This window comes from Aquila chrysaetos, chromosome 17, assembly GCF_900496995.4.
Source record: "Aquila chrysaetos chrysaetos chromosome 17, bAquChr1.4, whole genome shotgun sequence".
Classification (NCBI taxonomy): domain Eukaryota; kingdom Metazoa; phylum Chordata; class Aves; order Accipitriformes; family Accipitridae; genus Aquila; species Aquila chrysaetos.
The window spans coordinates 23,273,846-23,292,746 of record NC_044020.1 but is presented as its reverse complement, the minus strand read 5'-3'; the positions used below and the strand labels follow the sequence as shown (position 1 = coordinate 23,292,746).

General features: G+C 42.3%; 1 protein-coding gene and 1 long non-coding RNA gene across 2 annotated transcripts in view; one reads left to right on the top strand and one right to left on the bottom strand.

Moving 5' to 3' along the window:
- The window catches only part of NTF3 (neurotrophin 3), a 54,052-nt gene extending 45,685 nt beyond the window's left edge, over positions 1–8,367 (bottom strand). Inside the window, exon 1 of the mRNA XM_030041444.2 lies at positions 8,163–8,367. Coding sequence (XP_029897304.1) covers positions 8,163–8,180 — 18 coding nt within the window. The 5' untranslated portion in view covers positions 8,181–8,367. The remainder of the gene's footprint in view (positions 1–8,162) is intronic.
- The window catches only part of LOC115352804, a 77,749-nt gene extending 61,295 nt beyond the window's left edge, over positions 1–16,454 (top strand). The window contains exon 3 of the long non-coding RNA XR_003927264.2: positions 15,969–16,454. This is a non-coding gene — a long non-coding RNA (uncharacterized LOC115352804). The remainder of the gene's footprint in view (positions 1–15,968) is intronic.
- Positions 16,455–18,901: the final 2,447 nt, after the last annotated feature.

Below are 18,901 nucleotides of genomic sequence, written 5' to 3'. Positions count from 1 at the left end.
CAGGAAAGACCACCAGCACATGAAATGACATGTCCCTCTTTAAGACCATGGTTTTGTTACCTAATGCAGAGCAAGGGAAAGTTTCTCTTTTTCTAAGATGGTGTCACTGGACTTTATTTTTGCTGCTACCTTACAGTCTGGTTTTGTGCATACCTCCTATGTGCTAGGAGTGGGTAGAAAAGTGTGGGGAATGGTAGAGAGAGGACACACACAGACATGTTTCCACATTCTCCCAAAGCATTTCTTAAATATTTCCGCTGTAGCCTTTGCTTCTAAGGAATATTTTTTTTTTGACTCAGCTGACTATACAGTATCTATTTTATGCCCTTAAGGCATCAGTTTTATCATTTTCATCTAGTATTTCTGAAACCAAGCTCGTCACAGATCCCAGCATCTAGTGGTACTACAAGTTTACCTCAAATACAGCATACTGGAAAGACTAGTTAAATGCCTCCATCAGATTTATGAGGTCTGTATTTGATAGCTAAGAGCCATAACATCTGATCTTGGTTTGGAGCAGAAACCAAATACTGTCCAAATCCCATCTCTCAAGGGGACAAAAGCTGCTTTCGTCTTGCAAGTGTGCTTGTCCACCTCCCGGCTGAGGCAGAAGCCACAGGAGAGGATGCTATCTTAAAACTTGCCTAACCACAGAGCTATTCAGAAGCAGCTGTTGGATTTAAATTTCACAGTCACAACCTGAATTCACTTCTGAGTGTAGATGAGCCTTTAAACATTCATGTAGCGTACAATGTACTTCTTCCTTCTGTAACTCTCCAGTTAACTGCCAGTTACCTCTGATGATATCGATTTAGACTTCTGGCAAATGTGGGTGAATTTCTGTAGGGCATAGCCTAGAAAATATATATTTCTGAGTTAACTCGATTAACACTTTCTCACATGCCAACTCAGCGAATGTAAGATAAAACATGTAAAATCTATAGCAGGGACAAACTCCAAATAAAGGGATTTATTGCTGGAAGGTGTGAAAGAGCAACTGAGAAGCACATTTATTGCTGTGGTTCCATTATGGGCAACACTCTGTGCTGTTTTGGGCTGGGATAGATTTAATTTTCTTCACAGTAGCTGGTTTGGGGCTATGTTTTGGATTTGTGCTGAAAACAGTGCTGATAACACAGGGGTGTTTTCGTTACTGCTGAGCAGGGCTCACACAGAATCAAGGGTTTTTCTGCTTCTCCCCCCACCAGCGAGTGGTCTGGGGGGGCACAAGGAGTTGGGAGGGGACACAGCCGGGACAGCTGACCCCAACTGACCCAAGGGATATTCTAGACCATTCCATATGATGTTATGCTCAGCATATAAAACTGGGGGAAGAAGGAGGAAGCGGGGGGACGTTCAGAGTGATGGTGTTTGTCTTCCCAAGTAACAATTACGTGTGATGGAGCCCTGCTTTCCTGGAGATGGCTGAACACCTGCCTGCCCATGGGAAGTGGGGAATGATTCCTTGTTTTGCTTTGCTGGCATGTGCAGCTTTTATTTTACCTATTAAACTGTCTTTATCTCAACCCACGAGTTTTCTCACTTTTAACCTTCTGATTCTCTCCCCCATCCCACTGTGGGGTGAGTAAGCAAGCGGCGGTGTGGGGCTTAGTTGCTGGCTGGGGTTAAAACATGACACACGTGCAGCTGAAGCACAGAAAATGTTGGAGGACTGCTGCAAATCTTACCCTGTAGGATGCAATCCTCCAAGAGTGTTTTCATCACCTTTGGTACAGGTTTGTAATAGATAACACAAATAATAGACTTTGTTCTATGGAATCTGTGTATTTACATGGCTGGGCAGGCAGTGACTCCCTCTAAAGCACAAGCAGAGTGGCAATGAGTCATCCATGCTGGTTTCCCGGCACTGCCTGATGGAAACATGGAATTACCTGCTATCCTTTCCATGTGCATTGAAACTCAACCAACACTTTACTTCTCTGAGCTCCAGATGACTACCAATGAACTTCGTTTCAACATGTACAAACACACAACCTCCCCCAACACACCAGTGTCCTCATTCACACGTATCTTTATCGCACATTTCTGCAGAGGAAAATTTCAAACACAAACTTAGAAGCAGAATTGGGAAAGACCCTTTTACGTGTGTGTGAAGAGGTGGAGAGGAGAGAGAGGTGGAGAAAGATAAGAGAGGGACGAGTATATGGTCTTGTTCTGATCTTTCCACATGCTTGCTGACCTGAAGGAAAGGGCCACCTTGTTTAGCTTGCTCAGACAGCAAGATGCTTGTACCACTTGAAGGAGAGGAAAGTCTTAACTGAACTGGATGCCTGGGTGTGTTTTTCTTTTAATTCCTCAGGAAGTAAAATCTTCCTTGACGCTTTCTGTGGAGGAGTCTCCTTCCCCTATGGACTTCAAGCTTATGATACAGTCAGGAACATAGCTCTGTATATTCCCTCCAGCACTCATTTCACAACCTTGAAACGACTCCATATCCACCCTTACCATTTCTCTCTTCACACGCACATCCCATCTGTCCCTTCAGAAAGCGACTTATCCCCACATCCCCCACCGACAGATGTACGAACAGGGGTGGCTGTCTCCCACACAGAAACAGCTGCCATCCACCTCTGTCATCCCTACCCACACGCCGCTTCTTTCCACTGTCCGCTCCTAGTCCCCACGAGGAGACACACAGATGGCCCCGCACCAGCAAACATCTGCAGGGACACCCAGATGTTCCAGCCCTTGCAAACACATTTCTCTGGCTGTGTCATGGCTACAGAGGAGTCCAGGTGGGCACAAATACCCCATGTTCTTCGCACTCAAACACAGCTCGCTCGCTCCTGCTTTGATCCCCTTTCTGCAGAAATCCAGGACTAATTGTACCCATCAACCCCTTTGTCTTTTCCTGGCCAGCTGGCATGTTGATGCCACCATTTGCTTTTTATTTTCGCAGCGGTTAGGCAGGGAGGAAGAGGAGCGGTTGGAGACCAGGGCGTTATCCTGGGCCACGCTGGTGGCAGTGGGCTGAGCAGGCTGTGGTCTGTGGTTTCAGCCCAGCAGGATCCCAGTGGCCAGGACCGCTGGCTGTGGTCATGCATCTCCCCCTCATGGACAACCACTTCAGTGTCCCCACCACCCGCAATCTGCCATGGTGGGAAGTTCACGGCCACCAGAGGAGAAAGGGGCTTGCTGCTGACTACAGCCAGCTCAAAGCATTGCCAGGAAAGATTATCCAGCCGGAGAGCTTGAACTGGACTCTGCAGTGGGGAACCAGTGCATAAAGTAGGACAATGGGCTCCCAACACAGCCTATGGCTGCACAAGCACTAACTATTAGCTAAGTATTTTACAGGCTACTTTTTTTTTGGCAGGAATTGATCCCTGGAGTAAACAGGAAAGGGATCCATGAACTTTCATGTGACTGATGCTACGTAAGGTCTGGGGCCCAGAGGCTTCAGCCTTCAAGTCTAGTGGTTCGGTATGATTGGACTGTCTTCTCCCAGTGCAAGTCTCACAGGATTGCTCACAATCTTCTGATCAGCTATGGATTGAAATGAACACTTTCCTATCCAGTGTAGGACAGTGCTTAAGAAGACACCAAGCCCTAGGCAAGCCGATTTGAAGAACAGATGTTGTCAATATATGCAATTGTTTCGAAGGGAAAGATGTTCTTAATGTTTCTCCCTCACACCCAAGATGTATTCTATGTTTTCAACCTTCAAGCAGCTGCACATTACTCCAGTACTGCTTCAAGCCATGGAGAAAGCCAGTAGTTTCTTGTTTGCTTTGACTGACATTTGTACTCCGTACGTATACTTCAACCTAACGCTTGTTCATCCAAAAGCCTTGTTAACTACCTAGTAGCCCTGTTAACTGGTCCTAGAGAAATCTCTCTGCCATTTTGTGCCAGCAGTACTATACTGAAGTTTTAAGGCATGAAAATAAGGTGCATCGATATGGCTCCAAATGAAGCTGCTGTAAATATTTTAGTTAGATGTCCTGGGATTTTCTTAGGATTATTCAGTAGTTCTTGAGAAAAAGCCTGCAAAATCTCTAGAGGAGAATCTGCCTGCTGCGCACATCATGCAGAAGACAAGCACATCTAGTGCACATTCGGTCCTATTGCTACCCCCGCACCAAACCATTTTCTCAGTTAGTCATCTTTCCCTACCCTCCTTCTCAATGCAAACATTGCTTCTTTGCACTCGTGAAACTCACCTCTGTTATGTGTCTTACATAACTTATTTCGACACGGAGAGTTGTGCCACAAATGCAGTAGACATGTGATTCTCCGGTCGGCGTCTGATAGCCATCTTACACACCAGCATGGCTTCCTGGGTGCGTGTTTGTAATTTCCACACAGACATACATCCCTTACAGCAGCCCAGGACTCTTACATGCCCCTCAAGGATTTCAGCTTCTTGCTGCAGACCAGCTAGATCGTTCTCATCACATGCCTCCCTCCACAGCTCTGCCAGTCACGTAAGCACAACACTCACTGGACACATCTGTCCCCGATCCGCACACAAAACCAGCATCTCCTGTATCTGTGCACCTATTGTCACTGACTATATGCATTTACCTGTGCCTCCAACTTACTCTCCCCTTGCACTGAACTCCCGTCCCGCTCTCAAGCCGCTATGCATGCATGTACGGCCCCTTGCACACTTAGACAGCCTCCCTTAAACTAAGAGGCAGATAACTACAGATGGCTTAAACCGTCATAAACTTTTTCCACTTCTCATCACTCTTCCCTCGCCCATAAGCTGTTTTCCTTCTCCCAGGCCCCACACTCAGGTCTGCAATCCTTACCTGTACTTCTCTCACTTACTTTGAGCAAGCTGTGTGCAATACTCTCTCTTATCAGACACAACTTTTCACTCCTTTCACCTTGCTTTCCACAGCCCTTACAAGCAGGCAAACTGGCAGGTACCTTCCTCGCTCACACACCATCGTGTGTCGACCTACGCTAAGCTTCTCACCCCTCGTAACATGAACTGTCATTCCCATTCACTTCCACCTCATGCCCTACAGCTCCTAACTCCACTCGCCTCCCCACACATTTCACACTTTACTTTTGACTTTAGTACAGCCATGTGGCTTATACGGCCCTCCAGGTAGTTACCCCCTCCCATTCCTCCTCCTCCCACCCCTTTATATCTTTAGGCATTTCTCTGCTAGCCCATTTGTCCATTTGCTTTTGCTGCTTCACTTAGCCGGTACCTACCACAGAGATATAAGCACATTTGTTACGTCCCTTTCAACAGAAAATCACTCCTTTTTGTTTGTGTATGTGTTCTCCCTCTCCCACACCCCCTCACATTATTGCTTACTTTCCATCATTTTTCTCAACTGCTTCCCCTGTAACATATTGCCTGTTCTTCCCCTGTTATCCCAACTACCCAATAAGGTGGCGTCCTCTGTTTCTGCTGGCCAAGCCAGTCCTGCACCTTTGCACTACTTTCTCTGTTTGCCTACGAAGAAATATAAAACTAAATTTCCTCTCACCCTGTGCTCTCTTGCCCTATAACTCCTCTAAATCACCTTTTGCCTAGGCACTTTTACAGAAAACCTAGCTCTTAATTTCATCCTCATGACTCCTACATTCCTCATTTTTCCCGCGTTCTCATGCTCCTCAAGACCTGCCACATCTTTATATTCCTGTCACAGTTCCCCCTGCCCCCCATGATTTCCACTATCTTGCATTTCCTCACAGCACCTTCACACGGCATTTTCCCTAGTTTTATCTCTCCCTTGCAACCAGGCAGCACACTCCAGCAGGCTTCCAACCTCCTCTGAAATTTCTCTAAGCAGCTACCCCCTCACATACCTTTATGGATGCCTATACCCTTTTCCCATCACCACACCCTATCTCCATCCAGCTCATTTTTTACTCTGCATTCCTCTTCTTGGCATGTGTTTCCATCACCACGCAAGCCTTCCCTTTCATACTCTAACACCTTCCTCGCAAATACATCCTCGTATCTATTTCTTGACAGAATCAAAGGTGTCTCCTTTAGACGCCCCCCCCAAAGCATCATGTAGCTGTTTATTTTCCATACCTTTCTCCAAATAGACAATAGTTCACATTTTTCTTCCTCCTCCAAACATCCTTTGTGTCCTGTGCTTTCACCTTTCTCCCTCCACTCCCACTCCATACCCTACCCCCCCCTTGCAGACCCTAGCATCTTTGTATGTCCCTTTCATACCCTCACCCAGCCTCCAGTCCGCACCTTTTCCCATCCCTCTCAAGTGTTACTTCCCCTTCTGAGCTCCTAAACTTTTTTCCACCCACAAGGATCCTCTTTTTCTAGTTGGCCTGCAGCAGTTCCCCTTTTAAGCTGACCACCTTTGCTTTGCTCACCTGCCCTTATTACCCCAATACACAACACTTAATATATAGGAGCTTATTACTTGTATATAACACTTTCCCTCCAAACTCCTTGTATCTACCTTTCTATGTACCATTTAGCTGTTCTTCCCCTGGGGTAAAAAAAAAAAATCCTAAACCTACATGTATTGCACACCTCAACGTATAGCACCCTTCTACACAAAGCACTTCCCTCCTGGCTTTGCTGGTAGATCCTTTTCTCCCCATATTTTGGGTCCACCACCTGCAATCATGTCTATTTTTCCTCCCCCCACCATGCTCACACACAGAGCTCCTGGTACTGACACGTGTATCGAAGACCAGTCTTTTTACTACTAGCAGCTGGAAGCATGCCGAACTCTCTTCCATTCTCTACCGCTTTTGTCTGCCTTGCCACAAAGTAGTTTTTCTTTTTTTTATTATTAGATTTTCCTTTTTCTTACATCTTGTTTATAGGTGTTTCTTGCACGACTCCTCCACTTACAGGCTTGCACAGATCAGGTATTTCTGCGCCTGAGAATGTCTCTCCTATTTGTCTGGGTATTTTCCTGAAGGCATAATGTAAAGGCAAACTTTACATACCATTTGCACTCCTCATGCAACAAATCACATAAGCCTAAGAGCAAAGAGTGCTTTCTGAAAGGTTGTAGCTCATAACAATTGACTGGACCATATAGCACACATCCCTGTCTATTTAAAAAGGGGGGGGGGGGGGAAGCAACCCCCCTCACACACACAGAGTCATCTCTAAATAACTGGTTTTGCAATATAGGAACCAGAGAATGTGCGCATAGCAGCCCTATTCAATCCAAAATATCCATCTCTCCGGATACTGCATATTTATAGTTCAAGAGATAGGACCAACACAGAGCTTTCCCGTTTATTTTAATGAAGGATTAAGAACTGATCAGAAAAGTATCTAAACCATTCAAGGACTTTTTCCCCTCTTGGCTAATAGCAGTTTGGTGTCTCCATAAGGACTCGCCAGTAACTGACGCTTTAAGCTGCATTTCAGCTGTTTAGATGAGAAACAGCTTTCTATTTTGCTCTCTATATGTGCGTCTGTGTTGATTAGTTGTGTGCTGCATTCCTAGAAGGCACTTACCAAACGCTGGAAATTGCAGCGTAAGAATAGTTTTCCTGCCATCCTAGCACAGAGTGAGTGTATCTTTTTCACCTAGACACAGATGTGCAGGGAATCCTTTGATCTGCAGTTCCTCCCAGAGAATTTAGTGTTTGGGTTTGAGGAGAATGGGGATTGATTCAAAGGTCATGAATAGGGTTTCCAGTGTCTGGCATAGAAAAAAGAAGAAAGCTCCAGCGAAGTTAGTTACCTGAGACAGGCAAGGTCTAGAAATTGGGAATTTTGACTTTGCTTGTCATGGGCTCTAACTTTCCCTAAGGGCAAGCATGCTGTGTGTGCTGAGGCTGGTTCTTGCAATCCACGCTCAAGATTTGCAACCCCTTTTGTTGTATCTGAAGTTGCTGGTTTCCCTCTTAAAATAAAACCAAGCGTCTCCTTTGCTTTTGCCTCTTAAATCAGATTCCTTTAGCACCTCATATTTCTCCTCTGCTGTTTTCTTGCCAGGGACCTGAACAACAGCGTGCAGAGCAGGAGGAGAGAGGAACCTCAGGACTAAAGCAAGCTATAGGGCAAGTAGGGGTGGGGGAAGGAGGAGGCACAATGGGAAAGGCAACATTTGGGACAGATCTACTGCTTACAAGACCCCCTCCCTCCCCATTATACTTCTTTAAAGGACCCCTCTCCCCCCCCTCCCCTCCCCGCCCTCTTAGGACCCTATTAGAAAACGTCAAATTTCCCTTACCGTGGTAGGAGTAACCATGGCATCCGTGTGAATGTTTCCAGAAAAGTCGACATGAAGAGAAAGGTGGATGTAAATATGTTCATTCAAAGTCCCAAAGTTGGTCTGCTTGGGTTGTGCAGAGTTGCTCTATGGGAGAGGAGCCTTAAACTCTGAGTCCCGTGAACATAATCTGCTCGATTATAACAAACCAGCTCAGCCAGATGGCTCTGTGCTCTGCAGATTAACCCCTTTATTGCCACACTCTGCTTTCCCTACCTACCATTTATAATAACCTTGCCTGGTTGGGGAATTTCAGAGAATGAGGCATTTTTTTTAAAATGACAAAGCTGTCGTAAAGGTCATTTTTTCCCCTGTGTGCTCTAAAAAACCCATCATGTGCCTATTTTCTTTTTTTAATCCAATTGATGGTTTTATTCCTCTTCTTGGCAAAATCTTTTCATATTATTAAGAACAGTATTAGCACCAGGGAACATTTTAGAGAATTCTTTTGTTAAATCATAACCATCTCTTCCGGACTGTGATTCTCAGAAGACAAGTATTTTATTGCAGGAATGTCTCTGTGTTTGCACTCTAATGGTCCATCTACTCCCCCCCCCGCCCCCCGCCCCAGCTCTTTCCCCCATACTCTCTCTGTCTCCCACATGCACACTCACGCACATGCACACGCACACCCTTTGGTCAAACTGCCAGCATGTGTTGCTATTCTTACCCTTATTCAGAAGTCATTATAGGACATGTAAAACAGGTGAAATCGAGACACAGAACTAGAATGCCATAAGCCGCTGCTCTCTCCCTCTGGCTCCTCTTTTTTTTTCTATTTTTTTTTTATTATTACTTCCAAATCTTAGACAAATTTATTTCTTTGGTCAGTATTTCTGTCAATCAGGTCACCCCCATGACACAAAAATAAGTGTTGGGAGAAATATCCACTGTTCGGAACAGACTTTAGGATGGTTTTGTGTCCAGATATTCCTCCTGTTTTGATTTGCAGATTAGTCCATTAAGTAAAGGATGGCGAGTGCCAAAAACATGGAAAGTTCATCAGCAACCAGCAGTGACTGGTTTCCAAACTTTTTATTTAGAGTGATTGCTCACAGAGATGGCTGATAAATTTAGCTGCATGCCTCTAAGTCTCCCTCTAAATTTACATGCTTAAGTCATCTTTCTTTTCTATTTGATTCAAGCATAATTGAGCAAGTCATAACCATAAGAACGTGGTCATATAAGATACGATATAACACTTCAAATCTTAAGAGTCACCAGATTGTTTCCTTAAAGAAGACTTCCTTTACTAGCTCATGAAGTTTTTTTCTTTTGTTATTCAACCAAGGCATTTTTCCTCTTTCCCCTCCCTGTGTAAGGATGATTAGCCCTCTCATGCTGTCAAAGCATTGTACTGTCTTCTTTAAGACATTTTAATCTACGTAGATACTTGTCACAGTTTTATTGAAATATTTCCACGGTGGATTGAAATACGGTCATTGTTGTTTGTTTTGGTTGTCCTTTCTCTGACTTTTTTCAAAGATAACATAATCCTATTTAGGGAACTCTGAACTCTACAAATTGTATCTGTCTCATAAATTCTGCCTGTGTCACTTATTCCCTCTAACTGCCCAGATGGAGAAGGAAAGAGTCATCTTCCACCACTGCCTCCTAAGAATTCTATACTAAAACTTGCTGCTCTGCCAATCAAAAACCCACTCAAACCTTGAATAACTCTAGAGCCTTTTTGTCTTCACCATTTGGCTGAATGCTGTTTCCATCATTTTTAGAGCTTTTTCAGCTAAGAGGAGGGAATCAGAATCAAATCGTGTGTTTCCCCCCACCCTGCCCCAGCCTCAGCACTGTAGTCAGATCTGAGAAATGCCTAAAATGTGACTCAGCTTTTAATCTCCTGAAGTAGACAAACAGTGCTAGGAATAGAAAATTTTCCTGGGGCTGGTGAACGTTCCTCTAGAGGTAGGCAAAGGGTTAAGCATCTGAAGGCAGCCCTAGCCCGGGAACTTTGCATTTGCAGCTAGCCCAGCAAAAAAAAAAAAAAAAAGAAGGAAAATAAGTAGGCTACAAGTAAATGTCCTAGGCAGAGGCACTGCCTACCTCTGATGGAAGGCAAACCTATCAGAGCCAGGCGGTTTGCACAAGTTGTGGGGTTTTGCCCTGCACTTGTGTCTGGGTCTGTGGGCAATCAGACGCCTTGTAATTTGAGATGTGACACCTTAATCTTGCCAAATATGTGTGCACTGTAAAAAGCATTGTAGACAGGGTGTTTTCGCAGCTATAGAAAATGGAGTCATGTTTGGTCCTTGCAGTTTTCCAACCTTTCCTCTAAAGACGTTTCTGTTGTTCTGAAGCTGTTTCTTTCTAGGTATTTTTACATTTTCATCTGTTAGTCTGGGGGTGGATTTTTTTTTTTTTTTTTTTTTTAATGCTAACCCTTAGCACAAGTGCATTTTTTTTACACTTTAAACATGTTTCTGAATTTTTTATGAGAGACAGTAAAGCTCCCAAATGGTCACCTTATTTTATGTATCACCCTTGGATCTGAGGTTCTGACATGGCAAAAAATAAAATTGTTACTTTGAACAAGTCCTTGCTCTGTCTTGAAGAATTTGAAATACCGCTCAAAGCATTCTGTGGAGACTCATCTTTAAATTCTGGGGATTTTAATTGGAATAATTACTAGACATTGACCTGATTAATTAGGCACTTGATCAGACTTCAAAATATGTAATATTTTATGTACTTTGAAGACTTGCATTTTTCCCTACATATTAATAGATACCACTGTAATTGCGTTTGATGTTAAAAAATTGAATATTTATAGAGAAGATATGCATGTGAGTATGTAAATGGATGAAAATTTTATTGGGTTTAATGCATGCCTTGGGTCATTATAAAAGCAGGGAGTTGGTTTTCCCCATTAACCGTTAGCTTTTGCAACAGCTCCACTTTGTGGTTGAAGTCCCGAATAGATACTGAAAGGGGGAACGTCTGTGGGGACATCACATGTGCTTCAGCAAGTTTGCGCTCTTCCCATGGTGGTTTTGATATCCATCCACAAACACACCTACCTGCGATGGAAATATGTTCCAGCCATATAGTCCTCCATTTATGAGATGGTAGTTTTGAAGTAAACACAAAGAAGTGGAAGTGGATTAGTTCTGCAGATTTTGTCTAAGATCTTCAATATAGGAGGCTGTTCACCTTTCAGATGTCAAAATCACTTTTGTTCAAGTTTCCAGAATTTAGTAAGGGGTCTGACAACATCTCTAGAAAATATTTTTCCTTGGCATGTGTGGTAATTGTTTTCTTAAAAGTAAAAATGAATCCAAGCATGGTTTTCTTTAATTGGTGGAAATGGTGGTGGGAAAGAATAGGTTATTTCAGAAATTACTTCTTTAAACATTATCTAAATATTATTTTAAGAATACCAACGGTATCATTTCAGAGCTGAAAGAATTGCTGAAACCTCATTGGCATTGGCCTTCCATACACTTCCATTAGTGCTGAACTTGAGCCATCATGTATGCTCACATTTCAGTTCTCCTTACACTCTTGCACCCAGGCTAGAGAAATGAGAAGTATTAAAAAGAAATTACAAGCAAGATTCACAAACGAGGTCAAATTTGGTTCTGGTACACATTTCTTAGAAAGTTGTCTTCTGAAGTTTTTCCTCTTTCATTAAAAAATAATCTGATAAATCCTTAAAATAATTACAACTGCTCATAACAATTAACATGGTAGATCAAAGATGACACAGTGAAAAACATGTACCCAGAGCTGTAGACATGCCAAGAGGCAGGATGGAAAAAATGCAGGGCAATAACCATGAATTAGGGTCACACCCTGAAAGCCATTGCTTTTCAGAGCTACTCCCAAAAGCAATACACTTTACAGAGTTAACTTTTATGTAGTTCACCTGTAAACCTATTTTCTTGACTGAGAATTAGCAAAGTGAGAGTAAATGGAATTATAAATACAGTACTAATTAAAATAATAAGTATTAGACTATTTTGTACCTAACTACTAGCACTTTCCCAGGTGAAATATTTTACATACACACAGCATAGCTGTGTATTTTAAGTGTTTTACAATATTTTTCATTTAAAAGCTTTCTTGTTTAATGAAATGTAGGGATCTATACTCCTATATCAAAATAAAGCTATATATTAAGCAATATGTAAGAGGGGACTTACACTTGCCAATAGATAGCTATGTTTTGGCAGTAGAGTTACGGATCATTACAAATCTCTGTACTATATTGATGTGTTACATCACTTATCAGTTTAGCACCTATTTTCGACTTATGTAATATTTGCCTTTTTCTGATGGTATCTGATTTTTCCAGTGACAGTCTTTATTGCAGGAATAATTAAGAATTGTTGCAGCAGAACAAGATTGCTTGATGATAGGCACCATTTCGGGAAATAAAAAAAAATCTTCCTTGTAACAATAGGCATACTTTTAACCACTACTCATTTGTTATGATTACCAAAGTAGTTGAAGAGAACTCACATGACTATCTGTAAAAAAGTCTTTTCTTACTTACATAAATGCTAAGAAAAAAAGTCAAAGCTACATGAAGAAGTTTTGTTCCAGTACTTGTGCTGGAACTGGGAAGAGGTACCTTCGGTTTTTAATGATCCTAGATGAGGAAGAAGATATTTGGAATCACAGCACCATTCATTTGCAAGGAAGATAAATTGCACACTGGGACATATAAAGAGGTGCCTAGCCTGCAAGATACATAAAGTACTCTGGTAAGACATCAGCTGGGATGTAGGATCCAGTCAGAGAAGACCTGGAAAATGACAGAAGCAATTATTATATGTGTAATATAGTTTAAAACACAGCGTATGATGAAAAATGAAGAATGGGAATTGCTTACCAAAGAAGAGAGAACCTGGGAGGTGTTCTGATTGAACACTTCAAGCTCATAAAATGCTTGAGACCAGCTCACATCCTGAATGACTGCGACAAGAATTGCTAAGTTGCAACAAGACAGGTTCAAGTTAGACATGAGGAAAAAACTAGGGAGCCCAAGCTCCAGAATTGGTTGCCTGGGGCTGCTGTGATATCTGCCTCACTGAAGGTCCGCACCAACAGGGTAAAGAAATCTGTCAGGACCCACAAGGCTGCACTGATTCTGCACACAAGGCTGTAACTCATCCTGCACTGGGGCAAGGGAAGGTCTAGGTAGTCTCTCTCAGCCCATCTTTCCCATGACTGTATGACTTACATCATCTTTGAAAACAAATATTTTCTGGAACATCATGTACTTAGTGCTCTGACCTAGCTGTTGAAGAAAACTCCCTAGTGAAATCCTTCAGGAAATGTCTTTTAGATATCCATATGCCTTGGTTTGGGACACTAAGGGACTTTATCACTTGGGGAGTTGACAGCTACACACAGCAGAGCTGCTTACTAAAACACTAGTACACACTAAAATTTCCCCAGCAGGGAGGTAAGCCTCAGTACTGTTTTTCTCTCCTGGACTGATGCTTCTGTATCTTTGAGGTCCAATGGAACTATAATATCTGAAGCAAGTTGAAAGAGAACAAAGGAAAAGGAGAAGACAAATATATTCTTTTCAAAATAAAAATAAAAATATCTACCACTAAGTCAAACAGTGCCACAGTGAAGGGCCTCAGAGCATCGCTGGTTTGCCAACATGGCATCAGCCGCATCTGTTAAATTCAAGCAGGTAACCCATCACTGAAATGAAAGGCAGTTCCATGCAATACATCTGATAATACCTCCAGCCACAGGAAAATGTGTCCTGACTTTTGTGTTTCCATTCCTAATCTTAGTGCCAAATATAGGTGTTCTTCTCACTTGTCAGTTGCCCCTACTGGAAGAAATAAAAAATAAAGCAAAGCAAAGAAAGGAAGGTAAAATAGTAAAACACTCCGTTAAACGTAATGCTCCCTAGCCTTGCTCACTTGCTTGCAAGCAGCAACAAAAGTTAGTGTAACGATGGAAATACAATCGGGCAATGGCATTTTTCATAAACTGATTTGGTTAAGGTTCTTCATTTTGTTCTGCCATTATTAGAACAGAAAAATTCTTGATTCAAAGTGCAGCTGACGAGGTGTGTTTAATAGCAGAAGTTGGCTTTTGAAGTCAGTGGGACGTTTCTCAGCACAAGCTTGTATAACCTGTAGTTAGTATTTGTGTGTTCTGAACTTACAAGGCACTTTTATTTGAATTAAAGCAATTTTTATTCAAACTTTTTATCTGATGGATGCTGATGCCCATTTGGCTGAGCTTCTACATTTTAATTCTCTGAAAGCTTAGTATGGAATCACATCTGCTGGAGGAGGGGCAGGGCAGCAAACATGGCATGGATCGACTTTCAGGCAGCCTAAAACTGAAAGTCCTGTTTGAGCTAATGCAGATGTACAGGCAGGGGGTCTTAAACAATTCTGGGCCAAACTATGCTCTCTATCAATCCTGGCTTATCTTTTTTAAAAAATAGGATATTTCCCCAATTTAGGCAGTACATTCATCCAGCTGCCTAAGCACTCTTTCAGGGTCTATAGACAAAATGTTTAATGCATCTACCTACAGTATTAAGTTTAAGCTCACTGTGATTGTCTGTGAACTAGTGAACTGTTAGGAAGTCCCTGGCTTGAACTGGGACTTTTTCAAACGACGGTCTCCCCAGCAGCTGCCGCGCAGGTCTGGCAGCCGGACCGCTCCAGGTCCATCCCCAGCAGGCAGTCTGTGTGCCCCTGCCCTCTTGTAGGCAGGTCGTTAGCACCGATGGGGGCTGCTCCATACCCGTTGGCCTCGCTGCCTGGGAACGCTTAGTTTATTAGTGTTAGGTGTAAGAAATTATTTCAACAGGGTCTTCCATGTACGGTAGGAGCAGGAGCCCGATATGAATTAGTTAAGGGGCACTGCTGGAAGAATCCCAGTTGAGCAAGTGGCGTGGGCTTAAGTGGAAACACGCAAGTCCAGAGCCTGCTCTCAAGCTCAGGTTGGCTCTCTGTATGGAAAGCTTGCAAAGGCAGCTTCTAGTACAGCCATAGATTGTCCCCTGGAACACGTGGGCCTCCAAGGACCAGAGCCGGGAGGCATCATGCAGTGCGGAGCTCAGGTAAGGTATGAGCTTGTGGTCTGCATGCAGCATGAGAGACGCCCATGGAGATAGCTGATCAAGGGTGCACTATGCTTCCAGTCAAGACCACTCCTTAGGAACTGTGTGAACAAGCAGCAGGGGTTTTTGCAAGCTCAGAGCCTTTTTTGGTCTCAGTTCAAGGAAAGAGAATACCTTTATTTCATTGCCATCTGTCTCTTTTTTACCCAAGCAAATGGACAAGTGTTTTTTGCCCAGAATCCATCCTTCCTCACTTTTATTTGGAAGGAGAGGAAGGGAAAATTCAGCCTGTAAGGAATCAGGGGGAATAAGGAAAGAAGAGAAGTCATAGAAGATTTTAAAATTATCATTTCTTCTCAGTCTGAAGACTATGGCATGGCATTGCTAGGCTTTTGACTCTCATCACAGGAGAAGAGGGAAAAAAGAGGCTGAAAGGAAGAGACCAGCATGTTCTTTTGACTGAATAGTACTACTGGCGGTTGAGGCAGATTGTGCTTCAGGCTGTCAATGCCTGAAGTTAAGTTGAAGTTAAGTTCTTAGTAATTCTTCTCTGCCTTCTAATGCAGCTCATGCCAAATACTGTTCTGCTACATGGTCACAGCAAAAGTCTCTTCCCAAATATCATCAATGTTTAACCCACGCCTGTGATTGTATAAAAGGTTCCAACTCACATGTTTTGTTGTATGTCATGTGTCTCATTCCAGTTCTGTAGTTGAGCCATTTCTTTATCAAGCACCACGAGGACCAGAATAGCAACTGAGGTTAATGCCCTGCAAGGAAGGAAAATGAAGAAACCACGTGTCGAGCAGAGGACAACAGAGAGTGTTTATTACAGCAAGATGGGCACGGTCACACAATTGTCCATGACTGGCAAAGCCTAATGCATGAGTCATGCAAGCTTGGTCACACAAGTAACAATAGGAAACTTTATGGGGCTTTACAACTATTACGAGGTTATTGCATGTATGTTCTCTCTAATACACATGCTGTGTTTGATTTTCATCTTTGCTTTAGTGTTTGATTCAATGCTTTTTCTCCTTGCTGAGAAGTTCCTGCTGAAGGTAATTCCCCGGTATGGATGGCTTCTCTCAGTAACCAACGGTGTTTGTTAAAGACAGGCTCTATCCCTGCAGGCTTTGCTTTTAATAGAAAGCAAGGCATCATTATGTTGTATAATGGCTTGAAATGTGTGTAAGTAGTTGCAATCTAAAGGTATTATGAGCAGTTTTCATGACAGTGTTTACAGTCTAAGTATGCATCTTGGCTTTCCCTTAATTATCATGGTCTCTGCCTAAACATTATGAAGTGAATAAGATGAAATTTTGATCCTGAGAGCAAATAAAACTGTTTTGCATGGCTAGTTCTTCCGAAATTAGAGATTATTCTTGCAGCAAGGCACTAGCCAGTGTTGCAGTCAGAACACAGCTGATAAATACAAATAGAAATACAAATATTTTGGCTCCCATCAACCCCAAATAAAGCAAAACTCCAGGAGGCTTTATGGAAACATGACTACACTGGGCTAGGCCCAGAATGTTAAACAAATAATCACACGTTTAAATTTGTCCATACCAAACTCCATATCCTCAGTGATTAGCTCACTTTCTTCATCATATCTTGATACCTTCCCTGTATATTCCCTTAACATTTTGCAACCTTCTCCCTTCTTCCATGCAAGACTTCTATTTTTTGAAATATCTCAGGAAAGAAATGGATGTTGTACTGTATCTAAAAAGGTAACAGATCTGGGTTCTGACTGAGCAAGTGAGTAAATTTCAGAAAATCCTCCTAAAAATGCCCAGCTAGAACCAACACATTTCCTAGCGTGCTACGCAGTTCTAAGTCCTACCCCCACACAGAGGTTTTCGTCCTGTGATGTGATACCTACAGCAAGTTGTAATTGTTTCACTTGGAAAAAAATAACCATGCAACATGCCTTACTCCGCACTGAGAGAAATGCCACATGTCATTTCTGTTGCAGTCCCGTCTCAAGTTCTTTAAGGCAATTTCCATGCTTCACTGTGTTTTTCCCAGGGATGATATTCTGAATCAGCTTAATAAAATGAAGAACATTCAAAACTTCTATGGAATTATCCTTGGGTTACTTATTAAAAGGCAGTAGACATGTCCCTGCTCTCACATAAATGGCTTGTGCTGTTAAAACACTCCCTGCTATTGTGGAGCTTGGTTAGCAATTAGTGCTTGTGTCACAGTCTCGTGTATGGCTGTGTGGGATGCACAGATTGATGCAGAGGGGGGCAGGAAAAGAGGGGATAGTCATGCTGTCCCTGTGAAAGGAAGATATAAAAAACATTCAAAGACTGGGGTTTGCATTTAAGTGGGAATTTATTAAAAAGTTGTACTATTGCATGTCAACAGAGAGGGTCTCACTGCCCAGGTGCTTGGTGGGGTTGTATGGTCTGTGTTTTCGGGGTGTCTGTATGGTGCACTCCGTGCTTAGGAATTCCAGCTTGCACGTAATTGGTGACTTGGACTAAAATCTCCTGGTTGTTTTTAAGTTCACGGCTCTTTTTCATCTCCCGACAGAGATGAGCTGGATATGCCAATACTGTGTGATCCACAGTGACTTCTTTCTAAAGTCCTGGTCTATCATTGCAACTGCTGTTCAGTGTGCAGGCTGCTATCACTGACACCTATTTATAGACAATTTCACCTCCTTGTGCTCTGCACGCGTGGGATTGTGTGTATAACACATGTTCTGTGGTCCCAAACAAATGCTTAACACATCACCTACCCTTTCGTAAGAACGATTCTGGGGTTTGTGTGAAAAAAGTGAAGTGCAGTGATAGAGTGTAGGAAGTGGGAGGCAAACAAGAAGACAAGTGAACGGGATAGCTAGTTGGAGAAGTAAATAGTACTGAAAAGCACAAGAATAACTGCAGTCAGAGGAATTTAGAGAAACAAAGATAACACTTTGTTTATGCACACTGAGGCTACAAAATCATGTCAACAGGCAGAGGAAGGTGATAAGACATGACTTTGCTTCTTCTACAGCAGCCTGAGGCACAATCACTTTTGCAATTATTTCACACTACCGCCTACTCAGGCCGGTTGTTAAAAGCTACAATTGAATAGTTGTCCTCTACACTCAAAAATGCACCGAGAGTCTAGCTCTGACATGAAAACATAGTCCTTTGCCATTAGTCCCAGATTATTATGAACATTTGGTGCTGGTACTGAATGTTTCCAAGATCTCAAATGAGATCTTCACTTTGTCACTGTATTTTAACAAAAATATACAGCAGTTTTGTTTCTGTGAAAAAAAAATAAAACAAAACATTCTATTAACATTTTATCTGAGAAAAAAAAATGTAGTTTTAGGTCTGATGAAAAAAACCCACTGAAATCTCTACTTAAAAGATTATTATTATTAAAAGATTTTTATTACAAATATTTGAAATATTTGTACTTGGAAGGATTCAGTTCTCAAAGTCCACTTAAAAACCAAGTTATCAGTAAGATCAGTCTGGATCAGATATTCAAAAAATGTTCAATAAATATTTTAAGTTAAAGGATTGGAAAAGTTAAATAAGAATGACATGTTACTGCAATACTTACCTCTATTTAAGTATTTATTGCAAAAATTGTATTTTGATTAACAGATTTCTACCCAGCT